The 19,507-nt window shown below is 34.0% G+C and overlaps 1 protein-coding gene across 1 annotated transcript in view; it reads left to right on the plus strand.

Annotated features, from left to right (window-relative positions):
- The window catches only part of LOC111064169, an 83,171-nt gene that overhangs the window by 49,362 nt on the left and 14,302 nt on the right, over window positions 1-19,507 (plus strand). The window contains exons 3-4 of the mRNA XM_022351856.2: window positions 14,060-14,216; window positions 15,949-16,114. Coding sequence (XP_022207548.1) covers window positions 14,060-14,216; window positions 15,949-16,114 — 323 coding nt within the window. The remainder of the gene's footprint in view (window positions 1-14,059; window positions 14,217-15,948; window positions 16,115-19,507) is intronic.

Consider the following 19,507-nt stretch of genomic DNA (forward strand, 5'->3'; position numbering starts at 1 on the left):
AATTGTGCTTAATTTGGCAGGAATATTGGGCACTCGTAATGCAATCATCCTGCTTCCTGGACTTGTTATCATTTTTCGTATTAGAGCTTTGTTCCACTTGAAAATTTTTGCATTATTTCTCCGCTTCCCTTTCAGATTAGAGCTTGATTGTTCAATTTCCAAAGCAACATTTCTCATAAATGTCAGAAAAAATAGTGTTTTCCACTCATTTATACGAATTATGTACACTCATTTATAAAAGAAATAATCATTCTTCTATTTGAAACATCTTATCAACAGACAATAATTCAAAGTCGATATTGGTTCAACATGAAACTGTTTATGAGAATAGCAATTCATCATTTGTTTCATTGAACGATCGTTAGCGAGCTCTTACTTTTGACTTACTGAAGGCCAAAGTCGTTGCCCGTCTGTTAGTATGTTCTACAATAACTTTAGAAAAAATTGATTAATCAGCTTCAAATGTTGAACACGTATTCTTCAAACCTTTTTACAGGTCAAATTGGCTCACTCCTTCGTCCTTTTTCAGGATATGAAAATAACATTGAAAGTGCATAAAAATAAAATTTGTTGTTTCTTAGTCATCTGAAGAATTCATTGCATGTAATTACTACAGTTTTTCCATTCATTCATAACATCAGCTGAGGCTATTTGGGAGCTATCTCACAGACGCTGATGATTTCAGCTGGTTAATATATATACATCATTTACAACTTTTCATCAAGAAACTGATTCGGGTTGAAATATCAACGTGCGGTTTCGCCATTCTCTTGGAACTCTGTATCGAAATTATGTATCACATGACCACTTTCTCATTAAAAAAATGAATTTGGATTCATATGAGGGTCAAAGATGTTGAAGCTAAAGAGTAATTTTTCATTTCAAATAGGATCCCCATGGAACCTACTGTCAAATTTCCATGATTTTCATCAACTGTGTATAATTAGAAATTGCGGGTCTCAAAGATTAAAATACAACAGTTCTTGAGCGAGTCCTCCAACCCAGGGTGTGACTAGTACTAAGAAGAAGCTTGTTAGTAGGTCATGGAATGTAAGATAGGAGATGTCAATTGTTCTACAGTTTTGTACGGGTTCCAAACCACCATGAACAGAGTTGAAGACTCCTTTTTTTCGAATTACGGATCAGAACTGGAATCCTGGAGACAGGATACTGGGAGCACTACTCTAGTTTAATTCATGTGATGAACAACTGTTTTGCTTACTTCAAAACCCACTTTTCCTTGCATATTTGGCCTATGTATAACCTACTCTTTCTTATAATTGGAGGAGGAAAAAATAAAAATGATTATAAAGAAAACAAGACAGAAGAGGAAGGTCGACGAGAATGCACCAAATGAGAGTATGGAAACAAACAAGGTAGGATGCTGATGAAAGGGAATAGAATGAAACGTAAGAGAAGAATGGAGAGCAAAATGATCTAGGAAAGAATTGAAGGACGATAAACAATGTCAAGAACAACGACTTGAAATAATACATTCTTGAAGTAAACAATAACAGTAGTAGGAGTTGCTGGTGGAAAAAGGAGGAGGAAATAGAAATGAATAGGAGGTGAGTAAGGAAAAAAGATGAAGAATAAGGAGAAGTAGAAGGATTGAAGTTGAAGAATATCTGGAGAGCCCCAGAAAGTGGAAATAATAATGGAAAAAGCGGCAACTCTAATTGTGCTTAATTTGGCAGGAATATTGGGCACTCGTAATGCAATCATCCTGCTTCCTGGACTTGTTATCATTTTTCGTATTAGAGCTTTGTTCCACTTGAAAATTTTTGCATTATTTCTCCGCTTCCCTTTCAGATTAGAGCTTGATTGTTCAATTTCCAAAGCAACATTTCTCATAAATGTCAGAAAAAATAGTGTTTTCCACTCATTTATACGAATTATGTACACTCATTTATAAAAGAAATAATCATTCTTCTATTTGAAACATCTTATCAACAGACAATAATTCAAAGTCGATATTGGTTCAACATGAAACTGTTTATGAGAATAGCAATTCATCATTTGTTTCATTGAACGATCGTTAGCGAGCTCTTACTTTTGACTTACTGAAGGCCAAAGTCGTTGCCCGTCTGTTAGTATGTTCTACAATAACTTTAGAAAAAATTGATTAATCAGCTTCAAATGTTGAACACGTATTCTTCAAACCTTTTTACAGGTCAAATTGGCTCACTCCTTCGTCCTTTTTCAGGATATGAAAATAACATTGAAAGTGCATAAAAATAAAATTTGTTGTTTCTTAGTCATCTGAAGAATTCATTGCATGTAATTACTACAGTTTTTCCATTCATTCATAACATCAGCTGAGGCTATTTGGGAGCTATCTCACAGACGCTGATGATTTCAGCTGGTTAATATATATACATCATTTACAACTTTTCATCAAGAAACTGATTCGGGTTGAAATATCAACGTGCGGTTTCGCCATTCTCTTGGAACTCTGTATCGAAATTATGTATCACATGACCACTTTCTCATTAAAAAAATGAATTTGGATTCATATGAGGGTCAAAGATGTTGAAGCTAAAGAGTAATTTTTCATTTCAAATAGGATCCCCATGGAACCTACTGTCAAATTTCCATGATTTTCATCAACTGTGTATAATTAGAAATTGCGGGTCTCAAAGATTAAAATACAACAGTTCTTGAGCGAGTCCTCCAACCCAGGGTGTGACTAGTACTAAGAAGAAGCTTGTTAGTAGGTCATGGAATGTAAGATAGGAGATGTCAATTGTTCTACAGTTTTGTACGGGTTCCAAACCACCATGAACAGAGTTGAAGACTCCTTTTTTCGAATTACGGATCAGAACTGGAATCCTGGAGACAGGATACTGGGAGCACTACTCTAGTTTAATTCATGTGATGAACAACTGTTTTGCTTACTTCAAAACCCACTTTTCCTTGCATATTTGGCCTATGTATAACCTACTCTTTCTTATGAATTATTATTGGTGATTTTTTTTAAGTCATACAATTTGAATTCTGGCAACCTAGTGAAATGTTTGAAACACAATTAATCAAAGTCTGAATAAATACTAGATAATTGAATTTATCAGTAGGCTAATCGGTTATTTTATGCATGTGGGACCAATCAAGGCTCTAGTTGGTGCCAGTAATTGGTATACTCGAATTGAATGGATCGTCCCAGTGAATACAAAGACTAGATATTCTCCAACCACAGATTTATTGAAAATCGAGATATGGTTTTGGTTGTTACACCATTATCAATCTCTCTTAAACTCTGGTTCACCAGATATTTAGAATGGTGTAACAACCCAAACCGGTATTTCGGTTTTTGATAAATCCGTGATTGGACAATATCTAGTCTTTTCATCCAGTATGGATTATGTATGACCACATTATCACCCTCTCAACTACTAAGAAAATAATCCTAGTCAATTGCTCATCTGTTATTATGTTCTACAATAACTTTAGAAAAAATTGATTAATCAGCTTCAAATGTTGAACACGTATTCTTCAAACCTTTTTACAGGTCAAATTGGCTCACTCCTTCGTCCTTTTTCAGGATATGAAAATAACATTGAAAGTGCATAAAAATAAAATTTGTTGTTTCTTAGTCATCTGAAGAATTCATTGCATGTAATTACTACAGTTTTTCCATTCATTCATAACATCAGCTGAGGCTATTTGGGAGCTATCTCACAGACGCTGATGATTTCAGCTGGTTAATATATATACATCATTTACAACTTTTCATCAAGAAACTGATTCGGGTTGAAATATCAACGTGCGGTTTCGCCATTCTCTTGGAACTCTGTATCGAAATTATGTATCACATGACCACTTTCTCATTAAAAAAATGAATTTGGATTCATATGAGGGTCAAAGATGTTGAAGCTAAAGAGTAATTTTTCATTTCAAATAGGATCCCCATGGAACCTACTGTCAAATTTCCATGATTTTCATCAACTGTGTATAATTAGAAATTGCGGGTCTCAAAGATTAAAATACAACAGTTCTTGAGCGAGTCCTCCAACCCAGGGTGTGACTAGTACTAAGAAGAAGCTTGTTAGTAGGTCATGGAATGTAAGATAGGAGATGTCAATTGTTCTACAGTTTTGTACGGGTTCCAAACCACCATGAACAGAGTTGAAGACTCCTTTTTTCGAATTACGGATCAGAACTGGAATCCTGGAGACAGGATACTGGGAGCACTACTCTAGTTTAATTCATGTGATGAACAACTGTTTTGCTTACTTCAAAACCCACTTTTCCTTGCATATTTGGCCTATGTAATTATTATTGGTGTTTTTTTTTAAGTCATACAATTTGAATTCTGGCAACCTAGTGAAATGTTTGAAACACAATTAATCAAAGTCTGAATAAATACTAGATAATTGAATTTATCAGTAGGCTAATCGGTTATTTTATGCATGTGGGACCAATCAAGGCTCTAGTTGGTGCCAGTAATTGGTATACTCGAATTGAATGGATCGTCCCAGTGAATACAAAGACTAGATATTCTCCAACCACAGATTTATTGAAAATCGAGATATGGTTTTGGTTGTTACACCATTATCAATCTCTCTTAAACTCTGGTTCACCAGATATTTAGAATGGTGTAACAACCCAAACCGGTATTTCGGTTTTTGATAAATCCGTGATTGGACAATATCTAGTCTTTTCATCCAGTATGGATTATGTATGACCACATTATCACCCTCTCAACTACTAAGAAAATAATCCTAGTCAATTGCTCATCTGTTATTAAATTCTTGCTTGCCCTACAAAATCTATTATTGCTACTGAAGTTTAAAAATATAGCTACTGCATTATATATAAAACCACGCAGTACTTGCACCAGTTTCATGCACTAAATCTCTAAGATCCAACAATACAAAGTAAGAAAAACAATTCATCCGATCGAGACTAAGATAAGGTTTCACTTGTTTAATTGATAAAATAATTCTGTTGCTGCTTTAGTGGAGATTCTATCTAGGGATAGTCTTGATCTATTATGGGAGGTAAGCAGCGGTAATTGGAAAGAGGAAAGCCGCAGAATAAGTCAAGCTGGTGGAAATGGGGAAAAACAGACGGAGAGTGGAAGAAGAAGAGGAGGAGGAGGAGGAAGAAGGATAAAACGATGAAGAGGACGGAAAGGGTGGCATGAAAGTGGGGGAAATCTCGAGGGATCTAAGACATTCCGCCTATTGGAAAGGAATTCAATTACAAAGATGAGACTGTCTGAAGAGTAGGATGTAATGATAAAAAGAAGAAGAAGAGAGGGAATCGACCAGAAGGAATCGAACAATGAAAATGAGGAAAGTGCGAAGGGAGGCAAAGTAAAGCCAGGTGAACAAGAGGCAGTACTAAACTTTCCCCCATTCAATTATTTATAATGTAACTTTGGTTTGTGTGGAAAGAACAAGTCGACAGAGTGGAAGCAAAAGTATTGGGTGTCTTCTTTTCTTCAGGATGAAGTTGGAAAGTCAGAAAAAACCATCTTATTTTTGTGATTCTTTATGCGATTCCCTTATTCTACAGAAAATCTTGAAATTAGTGCTGCTATTGTTTTCATTTTTTGAGCTTGGAATGCACTTCAACTAATAGCACTTTGTTTGGTTAAGGAGGAAAAGCCCACATTAACACTCTAGACTTGTGCGTAGATAATAGGAGGAAAATGATTAGAAGTGAATGGATGACAGTTTCATATGTATTCCGAACGACTGGAAAGTGAATAATACCTTTGTATGTATAAAAAGAATATAATAACTGCCAGGTATGAGCTATCAGCCTTTAAACACCCATCCTTTCAACGAAAGTGGCTAGATGCGATTTCATGTCTCTTTATCAATCTAAGCAATCAACTCTAATCACTGGATGGAAATCCAACCAAGAATAATATGCATCATAACTATTGTCTTTTTTCTTTAGGGCTACTTCTAATATTAATAAAAATATAAATCTGAGTAGCCTCAAGTAAAGGACTTGGAAATGGCATTAGTAGCCGAAGCATGTCGTGACGAAATAATTTAGCCTATAATAATTTATAAAAGGGTACTCATATTTATATTTTTATTTTGCATCATAACTAATATTTAAATCGTCATCGTCATGAAAATCTTTACCCAGTGAAAAATCTTCAATCTTTAAATTGCTCACTACTGTATCCACGTAGTCTCGAACATTCAATGAAGATATAATGTTTGCAATCACAAGGGCTTTGGTAAGTTTTTCAAACTAGATTGTAAAGCTTGAGCTTAAGTGGAATCCTCAAACATTACAATCTTGAAGGTACACTAGATGATTGTAACCGTAGTCTGATCCTGATTTATGTAGGATAATGATATTTATAAAATGTATAGTGATTCACAACATATATTCTGACCCTATCTATGTCTATGTTCTACATATAATTATTGTGATAGTTTGTATCAAGAAAAGGCTAGAGCAGAAGTGTCAGAAAAAATATCAAATTGAATTTCTTTTTCACACTTAACAATGAGATAAAATACCCGAAAATTCATGTCGAAAATAGAATAATATAAGCATTGTACTAGTGATATTTTGTATTTGATCTTTCCGAATAGCCCTAATAGAATACTTGCACGATATTTACAAGAAAATACTTTTGCAGGCTCTACTCTTGTTAGTTCTCTACAAATTGTCTGTTATAATTTGAATTTCAGTTTTATCATTCTTTGTAAATAGCACCAAGGATTTCCATCCAACCAATTGTGACAGATTGAAGTGAATCTGACACACGAGCTACAGTTTCTAGATTCACGTCCATTCTGTTGTTACCCAGATTGTATCTGTACTCTGATTATATATCTGTATATATGTAGCACAAATCATGTGAGTGCTAAACTCCCAAGCATAGCCACAACAAAGCCATTCAGCACGCACATTCTAACTACAAATGAATTTGTAATGAAGAACTGATGAAGCTATGGAAAATGCAAGCCAGCTAAACTGCTAGCTCGACTCACACACGACAACCATCTGGCTTCTGATAATTATTTACAAATTGTCTGTGCTGTAGTGGTGATCACTTTAATCCGTCAGCATTCCTTGTGAATAATACCAAGGCTTCTCATTCAACCAATGGTGTCAGTTTCAAGTGAATCTCACTTCAGTGACAGTTTTTTAAATTCACTTTCAACTGTCAGCATCCCTTGTGAATAACATCAAGGCTTCCTATTTTACCAATGGTGTCAGTTTCAAGTGTTTCTCACTATATGGGCTATATTATGGATAGGGTGGGCGGTATGTTTCTGATCCTCGGCCACCGCCTTCTAGATCTAGCGGCAAGAATTAGTTGGCTGCTGTGTCGTCGTCGTCCTCGTCTCTCTCCCGCGCGCGCGCCAAACATTCTAATTTACGACCAGTACCGAAATTGAATTATAAATCAAAACTGTGTTTCGGTTTTGGTCGCGCGTTGCTTTGTCTATGGGATGCTCTGGTGGTTGTAGCTACCCTCCTCTCACCACTATCAAAGGGGGTTCATCGTGAGTATTATAGCCGTGGAGTTGGTCGGGGGTGGAGAAGTAAGAGCGGTAATTTTAGTCGGAAATTTGTAAAGTCGACCAGTATCGCTTCCAACACACAGTACAATATAGACTGCTTTACATTGAGATTCACTTCTAAAATCAAAAGAAACTTTCTCAAAGTAGAATCAATATGAAATTCAAGACTGAATGTCACAGTTTTCCATCATGGGAGATTGTAGTTATGTCGGCCAAGTGGAACTTCCTACCCAATCCAAGCTATATGCTAACAACACTTCAAAATGTCACTTTGTATGCATAATGACTCAAGATAAGATGCAGATAAGGCTGGCAATAAGAACTTTAATTCATGAATGTATTATAAAAATTGAATTAGAAGTATTGACAGCTTATTCTTACTATACAGAGTGGGTGAAAAGTCCGAGAACGGCTTAATTTCTCATACACAAAGGTGGGTGGGTGTGATTGGGGATCCTACTCAAATTGGGAAAACTACTTTCACCATCATCATCAGTGGCGCTACAACCCGCTACAGGTCTTGGCCTCCTCCAGTATTCGCCTCCATTTGTCTCTGTCTTCCGCCCTCGCTTTCCAACATCTGGCTCCAATCACTTGTGCGTCCTTGTCAACACCGTCCATCCAGCGCAGTCTCGGCCTTCCTGGTCTTCGCCTCCCTTCCATCCTGTACAGCATGAGTCTCCTTGGTGGGTAGGTCTCATCTGCCCGAATAAGGTGGCCAGCCCATCGCAGGCCACCAATTTTTATCATTTTGACCACATCAGGTTCACAATATACTTGGTAGAGCTCCTCATTCTTCCTCCTCCGCCAGGTCTCATCCACTTTTATCCCACCACAGATGCTTCGCAGTACCCTCCTCTCAAAAACTTTGAGTTGGGTCTCTTCTTTTTTGGACAGTGTCCATGTTTCACTGCCATACATGAGTACTGGCAGGATTAGCGAATGATATATTTTAAACTTTGTGGCTCTGCTCAGCAGTTTGTTTTTTATATACTTGGAGAGACCATAGAAGCATCTGCTGGACAAGAGAATTCTCCTTTCCACCTCCTTTGTTGTTTCAGGGAAAACTACTTTACAATGACTTTAAAAAATGTGGTCCGCCATCTTGGATTCGCCATATTGAATGCAACTTCATTTTTTTTAAATAGGAAGGTGGTCATGCAATAAGTGATTTCGATAGGGAATTTCAAGAAAAAAAAATGAATGGCAGAAACCGCACATCGATATCTCAAACCGTTTTGAAGATATTCACATTATTATTGATAACACTCATAGTATAGCACCTGAAGCTTTAGACCTTGCATAAAATTTTCTCAGGTTTATTTAAAACTTTTTGTAGTTAAAATGTTTTGTTAGTATGTTTTAAGTATTCGCTATATATTTTAAGGGTGGGGACTCTCCCCCCCCCCGTGGGGCGGTAACCCCCCCCCCCCGTAAGCCATAACCGGAAAATAAAAAAAAAATAACAGAATCGTATTTTACATATTATTTGAAGAAAAAACTTTCCTTACGACTTTTCCTGAAAATGCTTTCCCTTGGAGTTACAGCGGTTTGAAAATTTGAATTTTCACCCCTCAAATCCACGGTTTTCCCTTAATAAATCGAAAAGTACACGTCAGAAAATGAAGTTTAATGGCTTAAAAGAAAGCTAATTGAAACTGGAAAAAAATCAGCTTTTTTTTGCGGCTATTGGGAAAATAGTTACAGTTCATCAAAGATGGCACTGTCACTGACAACTCTCATTTTTCACTCTTTACCCCCAATTTTCTCAGAAATGGCAATTTCTACACAAAAAATTGTAAGGACCTTTTTTTAAATATTTAAATTTGCTTCAATTTGAGACCAGTTAGAGGTCTCTAACATTCTTCAAAGGAAAGTTATGACCAAAAAAAAAAATTTTTTTTTGGCCGGAAGAAAATGGCCTGTGGAAAGCGAGGGAAATTTCCGAACTGAAAATCCAAATAGCAGGTGCTTAAACATATAATTTCACATACTCACACAAATTTTGATGTACTTGCTAAGTACACTTTTTGATCCAGACAATTTTATGTAATTCGAACGTGCATTTTTTCAACGAATGTTACAGTTTTCCAGAGAAAATAAGAGTGGGAAATGTATTCAGTATACAATAAAATTACACATATGTTTGCCGCCATTTCCACGAGTTTTCCGAAACTTTTTTCCCCGTGTAGGACCCGCGTATCTTATAACATGGCCATTTTTAGCCCTAAATTAAATTTTAATTGCTCCAATTTTGTCCATAAATTTTAAGCTGAGAAGTCTTGTATTGAAAAACAAAAATACTAACGACAAGTAATTTTTTTATAAATAAATTTTCAACATAAACATTTTGTTTTTACTTCTCTTTCGTTATAAAAAAACAAGTATTTTATCTTCGGCACAAGTATTTTAATTGTGAGACAGGATGTGGATCCAGATGCGGGTGTAGAAAGGGAGGTGTACACTGTTCACCAGCTTGCTTAAAATGCAGAGAATTTGGTTGTACAAACAATCCACAACCAATCCTCAACAACAACGCTGACATTCTAGAACAACAATTAGCAACTACTATGGGAGACGATAATACTGTTTGAATATTTTAAATAATGTAACTTTTTAAACAATTTAAAAAAATTGTAAAAATATTTTATTTATTAATAAAGTGTACTTTGGTTTCATTAATTATTGTTTCAAATTATTTTTTATATCGGTACCCTTTGAAAAAAAAAAAAAATTTCATGAAAATCGAATGCAATTTAGCACTTTTGCCCTTAAGGGTTGCCCTTTGACCCATAAAATTGCAGGGAAAATTAAATTTATAAAATTTTTGTTCTAATTCTTTAAGTTGCTTAACATTAAAACAACATTCAAATAAATTTTTATAATAATTTAACGCTACATACACATTTTGCCCTTAAGGGCTGCCCTTTGGGTTTTGGATGATGGAATATATAAGTTTCAAACATTTCAATTCATTTTTTAAATCGCTGCCCTTTTAAACACACGCAGTAAAAATTTTATTGAAATATAACGAAAGTTACCAAATGTTGCCCATAAATGTGCCCTTTTTAACCCTTACGTTGGGCTCATTTTGTATCTCACATTGGTATTTAACTAATTTTTTATATTTCAAAAAAATTTGGGCCTTTAATTAATTATTTTCGCATTTTTTTCGAAATTTTATAACTTTTTTTTATTTTACCCATTTTCACCCCTTTTTTAACCCTTAAAGGGTTAAATTCAATTTTCCCCGCCCTGAAAACTTATAGCGTTTTTTCTACACATCCTAACGAACAATTTGAGCTATTAAAGATTAAAATCGAGGCTGTGGTTTTTTTTTGTTTCACTTTTCGATATTTACGGTTTCAGGTGCTATACTATCATGTATTTCATTTCTGATTTGCAAGGTACTGATTGATAATGTGAATATCTTCTGAACGGCTCGAGTTATCGATGTGCGGTTTTTACCATTCATTTTTCTTGAAATTCCGTACAGAAATCATGTATCGCATGAACACTTTCTTATTTGAAAAAAATGAAGTTGCATTCAAAATGGCAGACCAGATTTTTAAAGTCATTGTAAAGTAGTTTTTTCCAAATTGAGTAGGATCCCCAATCACACCCACCGCCAATTTACTTTTGTGTATGAGATATTAAGCAGTTCTCGGACTTTTCACTCACTCTGTATGGTAATATTCAAACATTAGAATACATTGATGTTATTATATAGGGAGAGAGCTGATGGTTGAAGTTAATATCACTACTGGAAATTTCGAGAAGGAAATTGAGCAGCAATAGGCCTAATAACTTCACCACTGTTTCCCTTGCATTTTCGCCATAGTTAAATCTGAAATGCACTTTATACTGTCAGAATTGATTGAATCGGAAGCATTGGTTTCGTTCATAATAATAGGAGTGCTGAGCTGCTGACAGGTTGAAGTGTATAGCAACTCTATATAGCAACTCTTCTAGGTGGAAATGATTGATCTCGATGGTTTTGTTGGATGGAATGATGAACATGTGGTGGCTCCGTTGAAAGTAGAATTAGCAAAATGATAGGACATTTTTGGGGAAAGTGTGTTGTATATGACCGTTAAGCCTAGTTTATACGATGCCGATTGGCGAGACAATTGTCATAAGCCAACTGACTGGCATGAAATTATTGTCTTCGTATAAACACTTCAGGTCAATTGTCTTGCCAACTGTCCCGAAATTCAACTGTCTCCGGAAGTAGACTATGGACAGTCAATTGGGCCCAGCGAGCCCCCACCACTCGGAATCTCAGTTGTCGCGACAATTGGCGCCGTGTGAACGGTGTAGGCCAGTAGCGCTGTCTTAGTTTAGCCAGTTCAGCGGTTTAGTCACAACAGATGTCAGATGACGAAAACTCGGACATGTTTAGCTGTCAACTGATGTGCCAAAAGTTGGCCGCGTATAAACATATTCTCGTTTAACTGGCCTGGCCTCCAACAATCCGCAACCACGTGATAACAATTGTCCAAAGACAACAAACTGTCTCGCCAATCGTCATCGTATAAACTAGGCTTTATCTGTGGTTAGAAGTGGATTAAGAACTGAATGTAGTATAATTTATGATATTATATTCTTGTGGTTAGGGGTGAGGGTAAATTATTATTAAAACAATACGGTATTATATCTTCGTCCATCGTCCGAATGTGGAATCGTCAGTCGTCAGTGTGGAATAATCAGTGACGGTTTTGTTCCAAGATGAGAGCCAATATAACTTAACAAATCATGTCATTAGGTACGAATTGGAATAAAACGTTTATTGCTAAACCATAATCTTATTTTATAACTTTCATCACTGGAAATGAATCATCTCTAGAGAACATAATTCACACATTCCAAATATAATTGGAATTTTTGTAAGAGAAATAATATCAATCAGTACGATTGAAATCTAAAACCTTAAAAAATCATTCAGTCCATTTGAATAGCATTGAATAAACCTTGTATCGAAAAAAATTGAATTCTAGAAATTGTATTAGATGCACATCCTTTAAAATATTTTATAAAGATTTATACGGATTATTGACTGAATCAATTACGATGTGAGTCTGAAAATTTATATCTTTTTCCAAATGGGTACAGTAGGTACAAATATTTTAGCTATCAAGACTTCTACTAATCCTCAAATTTCAACATTCTACATTGTAGTCAAAGCAGTTCACCGAATTCTCCAGCGAGAAAATGTCGGGAGGAAATGCCCTGATGGAAATCGATTCTATCATCAAACTTGAAGTTATCCGAAACTTAAATAGCTTGTCAGTCGGAACTTCCCTACATTGAAGTTTAGCCACATTCTCGCTGTTCGGTAATAATTAAAGAGAAGATCAAGCAACGCTTTCTCCGAATATCTGCTCATTTATTGCATCACTGAACTGACAAGCATAATCATTTGCCTCTGAAAATTCAGATTATTATAGAAATTTCTGTAGGAAAGTTGAAATTAAGGATTCAAGATTATTTGAGATTCATTCATTTGATCAATTTGTTGCTTAAACTCTACCAATTTATTTCTTATTTCTATATTACAAACCTCTCTTATTCACTTATTATACAAGTTGACTATCCCATAATGTCACCAACAACAATACACGAACTTAAGGTTTCACAAATTTGTCATTTCATTGAAAAAACAGAGAATGAATATTTTTTTTAAAAAGAGCGTGAGTTGCATAAAAGAGCCTGCAATGTGGCAAAGTCCTTCATGTCACTATCAAAACATCTGTGGTTAGCCTTTTCCTGTTGAAAATGCTTTTCAATTTCAATTTACATATTCCCTGAAAGTTACTATGAATTGGAATAAAATTATAAATTTATTTTTCAAAACAGAATTCTTAGTGGGAAGTTATTTTGTTGAACGGAACTCATTTATCAATTCATCTCACATTGTTAAAACTACAATTTGATCCATTTTTTTATATTAAGTATGAAATTATGATCAGCCATCACTTCTAAATCAAATAGTTGTATTTTCATTAGCCTTGTACCTCTGAATTTTTGACCGAGCTAAGTGAGGTCTAAGATTCAAGTCGACGGTTTGGCATTTCTCTTAATGTTTAAATGTTTGAATGTTTATATGTTGCGCATTTACGGCGAAACGTGGTAATAGATTCTAATGAAATTTGACAGGTGTGTTCCTTTTTCAATTGTGCGCCTCGACGTATATACATGGTTTTTGGAAATTTTGCATTTCAAGGATAATATAAAAGGAAAAAGGAGCCTCCTTCATACACTAATATTAGAGTAAAAATCAGACTATAGAATATTATTCATCATAAATCAGCAGACAAGTGATTACAAGTGTGGAGAAGCCAGTCTATTGCTGTATTTCCATAAGGTCTATAGTTCCAATCAGGATGAGAATACTGCGTGAGGTCTACTGTTCACAGAACTAATAGTAGCCTTCACCTCTGATACTTTTCAATATCCATTGAATAATATACTGGAATTAGAGCATGATAAGCTCTTAGCAATGAACCATAATATACGGTACTCATTTTTTCAATCTTGATTGTTTTTGGTTGCAGATGCAAAAGCTTCCAGACAGCAAAGCGTGGAGAAATCTGCCGAATTCCAGGCTGTTCTGTGGCTCCAGCCGTGCCTGGAACTCCCACTCCAGTGAGACTGCCGCACTTCCAGGGCGACACATTCCAGCAGTTCATTCTCTATGTCTACACTGGAAAGGTACTCATTGCAATATGCTTCGATTGAGAAGTGAAATTATTCAAGAATACGGATACTGAAGATTTGTCAGTAATACCACCATATAGTTACAATAAGTTACCTTTTATATAGTAACAATAATATTAAATAATTTATAATACATTTGATAATTTAATTTTGTAATAATAGATTTGAGCAATTCATTCTTTATGTCTATGACACTGGAAATGCAATAACTAAACCTATTCATTCAGATTGCTTTGGTTGAGAAGTGGAGATGGTCAAAAATAATTCATGCTCCTGATTCGATAGTGATAACATAGAGAAAAAATAGCATAAGAAGATATCCCATGGTGGTTTATGTTACAAATTTTAAGCCACTTTATTATTAATAACTCAAACCGATTACTGTTGATCACTGTCAACTCTCAAATCAATTTCTACGACGATGTTCAACTGTTTATTGTAGTATTACATGTATGATATACTGTGATGAAAAATTGATATCTTATCGTGTCAATTGTTACTGTTTTGTGTGTGTAATAACTTGAAAACTGCACAGTATGAAAGACTACCAGTGTCACATAGCTTCACGAAAAATAACTACTGAAATTTTAAGAATTACCGGCTTGAGTTAACAGTGAAATTTGGAACATTAACAACCTATACCGTACCATGAAATATCTTCTTATGCTATTTTCTCTCTATGGTAATATACAATGTAGGCTGATGATGTTTAAAAAAGTAGCAATAGGCTATGAATGATGGATAAACAAATTTGGTACCTATAATGTAGATCAAGACTACCTTATAGTTCATTTATGAATGTTTTAATTGATCAATAGAAGAATAGACAAACATTATTTGTCCTTGTTATCTTGTTGTCTGACATCGGAAGATACGGTTGATGGAGTCTATATTATGATGTGAACAGTTATTAAAAATATTAGATTGAGTTTAAAATCTATAAATGCGAAATCCATATTATCAAATAATTTGTTTAATTATTTCGTATGTTTGGATCGAAAACATACAAATTATAAATAAACTTCACATGTATTATTTTAGAAATATGAACTAATTTCAGATTCTAGATATAGGGGTTTTCAACAATTTGTTTGCAGGCAAACCAGGCATCAATTTATAATTGATCAAATTTCAGTTATAACTTTAAATGTTTAATATTTATATTAAACTTTGATCATAAACTCTAATAAAAATTACAAAATTGAAGGCAAAGTTATAGTTGAACAATTTAAAGGTGTAAAGGCAATTTTAGTTTTAGTTTTATTTTTAGACTTATAATAAAACTAAAACTAAAACTGAACTATTGTAGTAAAATAACTCACCTTCTCTATAGGTACCGGTAAAAATTTGAAAATAAATTAATGTATCTTTCAAATTTCTATTTAGCCTGGGTTTTTATATTCCATTTTACTAGGTAGTTCTCAAAACAAAAAATCCTGTAAAAATAAAAGTAGGTTATAATTCTAATCTCTATTCAGGAAATTCTCAAAAACCTAAAGCATACAAACGAAATATTTATAGTTTGAGAGGAATGAAGCATGAGATGATGTTAAAATTATTACCTATATCTTCTACTTTTTGGGAGAGGTCTCAAATAAATGACCTCAGATCAAGGAATCTAAAATGTCACTAGTTCGAGAGCAAGTAACTTATTCTAGATTCCTTAGCTAGAGTATAGAATAGAACTCTACTACGATCATCATGAGTTTTACATTTTTTTTTGCAGATTATTCTCCAAGACAGTGGCGTTTTCGAAATGCTGAGTCTCGCTCAAGAACTTGGCGTGGAGGAGCTGAGAACTGCCTGTGAAGATCATGTCACATCAACGCTTTCTGCCCTCAATGCTTGCACATTTCTAGCGGCTGCTCTGGAAATCCAAGATCGTTCAGCTTGTAAGACATAAAATATTATCATTACTAGACTACTTCCATAAATAACATTAATAATGATCAGAATATTATCATACTTAGTACCTACATTATATAAGGCGACTTATTTATATTTGTCATGGTTTTTGCATGAGAAAGTATAGTAGTTATTATTAATTTGAAACACCAGTATTTTCCATTTATCAGTGGCATTTAATAATCTTATTCATCTTGCAATACAGTAAATGTATTCTTCCTCAATTACAAAACTGACAATGGAATGTATCTTTATACAAATAATCAACATATATTCTGATAGAACGGGTGGAACCATGCAATAACTTATCTATGATATGAAATAAATTATATCAGCCCATAATAAAAATAGTTATGGGCTTATACCCTATGTTTTTCATAGGTTGCTTGTAAAAATTGACAAGATATTAATTTTTCAGTTGCTGTATCCCTTCCTGAATTCAAATTTCAAAGGGAAAATAGGTTTCTCACAGAAACAATAAACTACCATGAATAAAATAAAATCAAAGTCAAATCAAATCAAATCAAAGTTGTATTCTGTTCATGATTATAAAAAATTAGTATTCATATATTTATAATATTACCGATATAGAAATGACAAGACTATTGCAATTGCAGTACCAGATACCACACGATTTCCAGTTTCACAGTTTATTATACTCACTTGAATACTTGTAGTACCGTAATTAGTAATATTAGTAGTTATTACTTGAACTTTCAACAGTAGAAACATAACTTGTTTTTTGAACACACTATTCATTACCAAAATTTGGTACTGGTAGTAGGATAGTTTTGGGCTAAGTCTGTTTTTCTTTCTCAATCATATTCATATCATCTGTAATTATTGTATGCACAAATAAATAGAAAGGAAAAAAAATAAAATAATCTTACTCAAGGGCTTATAGCTGTAGTCGTCACTTGTCTATTTGATCATCAGGAAATCAGGACGTCCTCCCAAAACTCTTTTATGGAATAGTACGTATGTCTTCTGAAGAAAATGACTCTTCAATGTCTTGAAGTTAATAGGATCCCTGCACCTTCGTATCTCCAAGGGCAGCTTGTTGTACAACCTGCTGGCGAAGTTCTTGATCCTGGACAAAGCTAGTGTTGTTATCTGCCCTTCGATGTGTTTGTGCGTTCCCTTGCTGCCTAGTATTGTGCTTATAAATTCTAGAGCTCCTCGTAAATATTCCATTTTATAGAATAAGATTTATTAATTCTAAAAATTAATTTACTGAATAGGATGGGTTTTTAATCAGCCAACAGTACAACTTATTTCTGAACACTTGAAATGGTGCTTCTATTTATTTATTTATTAATAATCATTACATTACATCAATTTTGGGAATAATCCCATTTGACAGGTAACTTGTCAGTACTAATAATAATCCTAATACTATAATACATACAATCAAAATAATAAAATATTTATTCAGGTATCAAGTGTCAAGTATCATTAAGGATGGTAATGATATATATTATATATAAAAAACAATTTTCTTGTGAATAAAATTCTGAGATTGCATATAGGCTTTTCTCTAATAACATCAATATTTCTAGCAGGATTTCATGATTGACACAGTCAAAAGCTTTTGAAAGATCGCAGAATATGCCAGCAGCATGCTGCGATCGATCAATTGCAAGTGACAAATATTTGACAAAATCATAGATTGCTCCAGAAATGTCCCTCTTTTTACGAAATCCAAACTGGTGTTCAACCAATAATCCATTATTCTCTAAATGAGCAGTCAACCTAGACACAACCGCCATCTCATATATATCTTTGAGAATACAGACAGTATTGCAACTGGTCAATAATTACTCAGATCATTGGGATCTCCTTTTTTAAGAAAGGGTAACACATTACTGTATTTTAAAATGTCAGGGAACACACCATGCTTAAAAGATTGATTAATTAGAAAAGTTGACGGTTTAATCATTTGGAAAGCACATTTTTAAAAGGAAAGGGGGAAAATCATCCCAGCCAGGTGCTCTGGATGCCTTCATTTTCTTTATTAAGGTAATTATCTCATGTTCCGTCACCTGAGCAAATGAAACTAAAATGATGTTTGTTTTTTGTTGTTTATTACAGTACTTAAAAGCAGTTTCCATGTCTGTACTTAACTTCAATGTGTCGCAGATGTTTGAAAAAAATGATTGAATGGATTTAATGTAGATTCAATTGGAGCATCATTGAATACCTTTGACAATTCCAACTCTTTCCCTCCCTCATTTATCTCTTGTTTAACTATTTTCCAAGCCATTTTTGTTTTGTTATCAGCCTGACGTATTCTGTTACTGTTGTATAATATTTTAGCCTGTCTAATGCACCTATTTAGAATTTTCTTGTACTGTCTCACATATGCTCTGAGTTCAGGACAGTCAAGTAATCTGGATTGAGAGTGTAATTCCCTAGCTCTGGCACACGATGTACGAATACCTGAAGTAATCCAGCCTTTATCAGTATTATTGCGTGATTTATGGCTTGTTATAATTTCACGCGGAAATGATTGCTCTAAGTATGAATTTGTTATTGTGTGGAATTTATTGTACAATACATTTGAATCTGAGATCATTCTACTCATATGAAAAAGGGAATCCCAGTTTTCACTTGATAAAATTTTGATGAAGTTGTTAACATTTATTTCTGAAAATACTCTGATTGTTTTAGTTACTTTCTTTTTATTTTCCTCAGTTGATTTATTTTTTTTACCGTGTGCCAGTAGTTTTTTTGGAATATTTATTATCTGTGTTGTATATTCCTGTGGCAATTTATTAAATATTTTCACTTCAATAACCTTATAGCTATTCTGTGATCTACCCAGTCTACAGAAAAGTGTATTGATATTAACGTTTTTCCTAGTGTAATGAGAAGGAATATTCCTACTCTTAGTTCATGTCGAGACAAGTTGTTTTTTGTGTATATAAGAACAGTAAATATGTAAAGCTTTATTATAGTTTAATATCCTTGATTCAACAAATACCGATAATGGTTTGCAGTGAGCCAATCTCTCAAAGTTAGTAATTATCCTGATAACATTTTTGAATCAATAGAACATCCTGCACATGTGCGCTATTTCCCAGAATAGAAGTCTATATTATTTATTTATTTTAATTTTATTTATTTATTTATAATTCCTACAAAGTAGCACTGATTGGGAGAGAAAAACTAAGGATACTCCTTGTACTATTTCTCTCCCAAATTTAGATAACATTTTCAAAGTCCGAAATAAGGTTATGGTTTCACTTTTCTAAAATTTAGTCCATTTTCACTAAAAAAACAACAAAAACTAAGTATTTTGAATTTTGATGGTTGAAAACAGAATAAAAAACAAAAATATCACACTCAAATCACCATTAATTGGAACATTTTTGCGTAAT

The sequence above is a fragment of the Nilaparvata lugens genome, chromosome 5, assembly GCF_014356525.2.
Source record: "Nilaparvata lugens isolate BPH chromosome 5, ASM1435652v1, whole genome shotgun sequence".
In the NCBI taxonomy this organism is placed as follows: domain Eukaryota; kingdom Metazoa; phylum Arthropoda; class Insecta; order Hemiptera; family Delphacidae; genus Nilaparvata; species Nilaparvata lugens.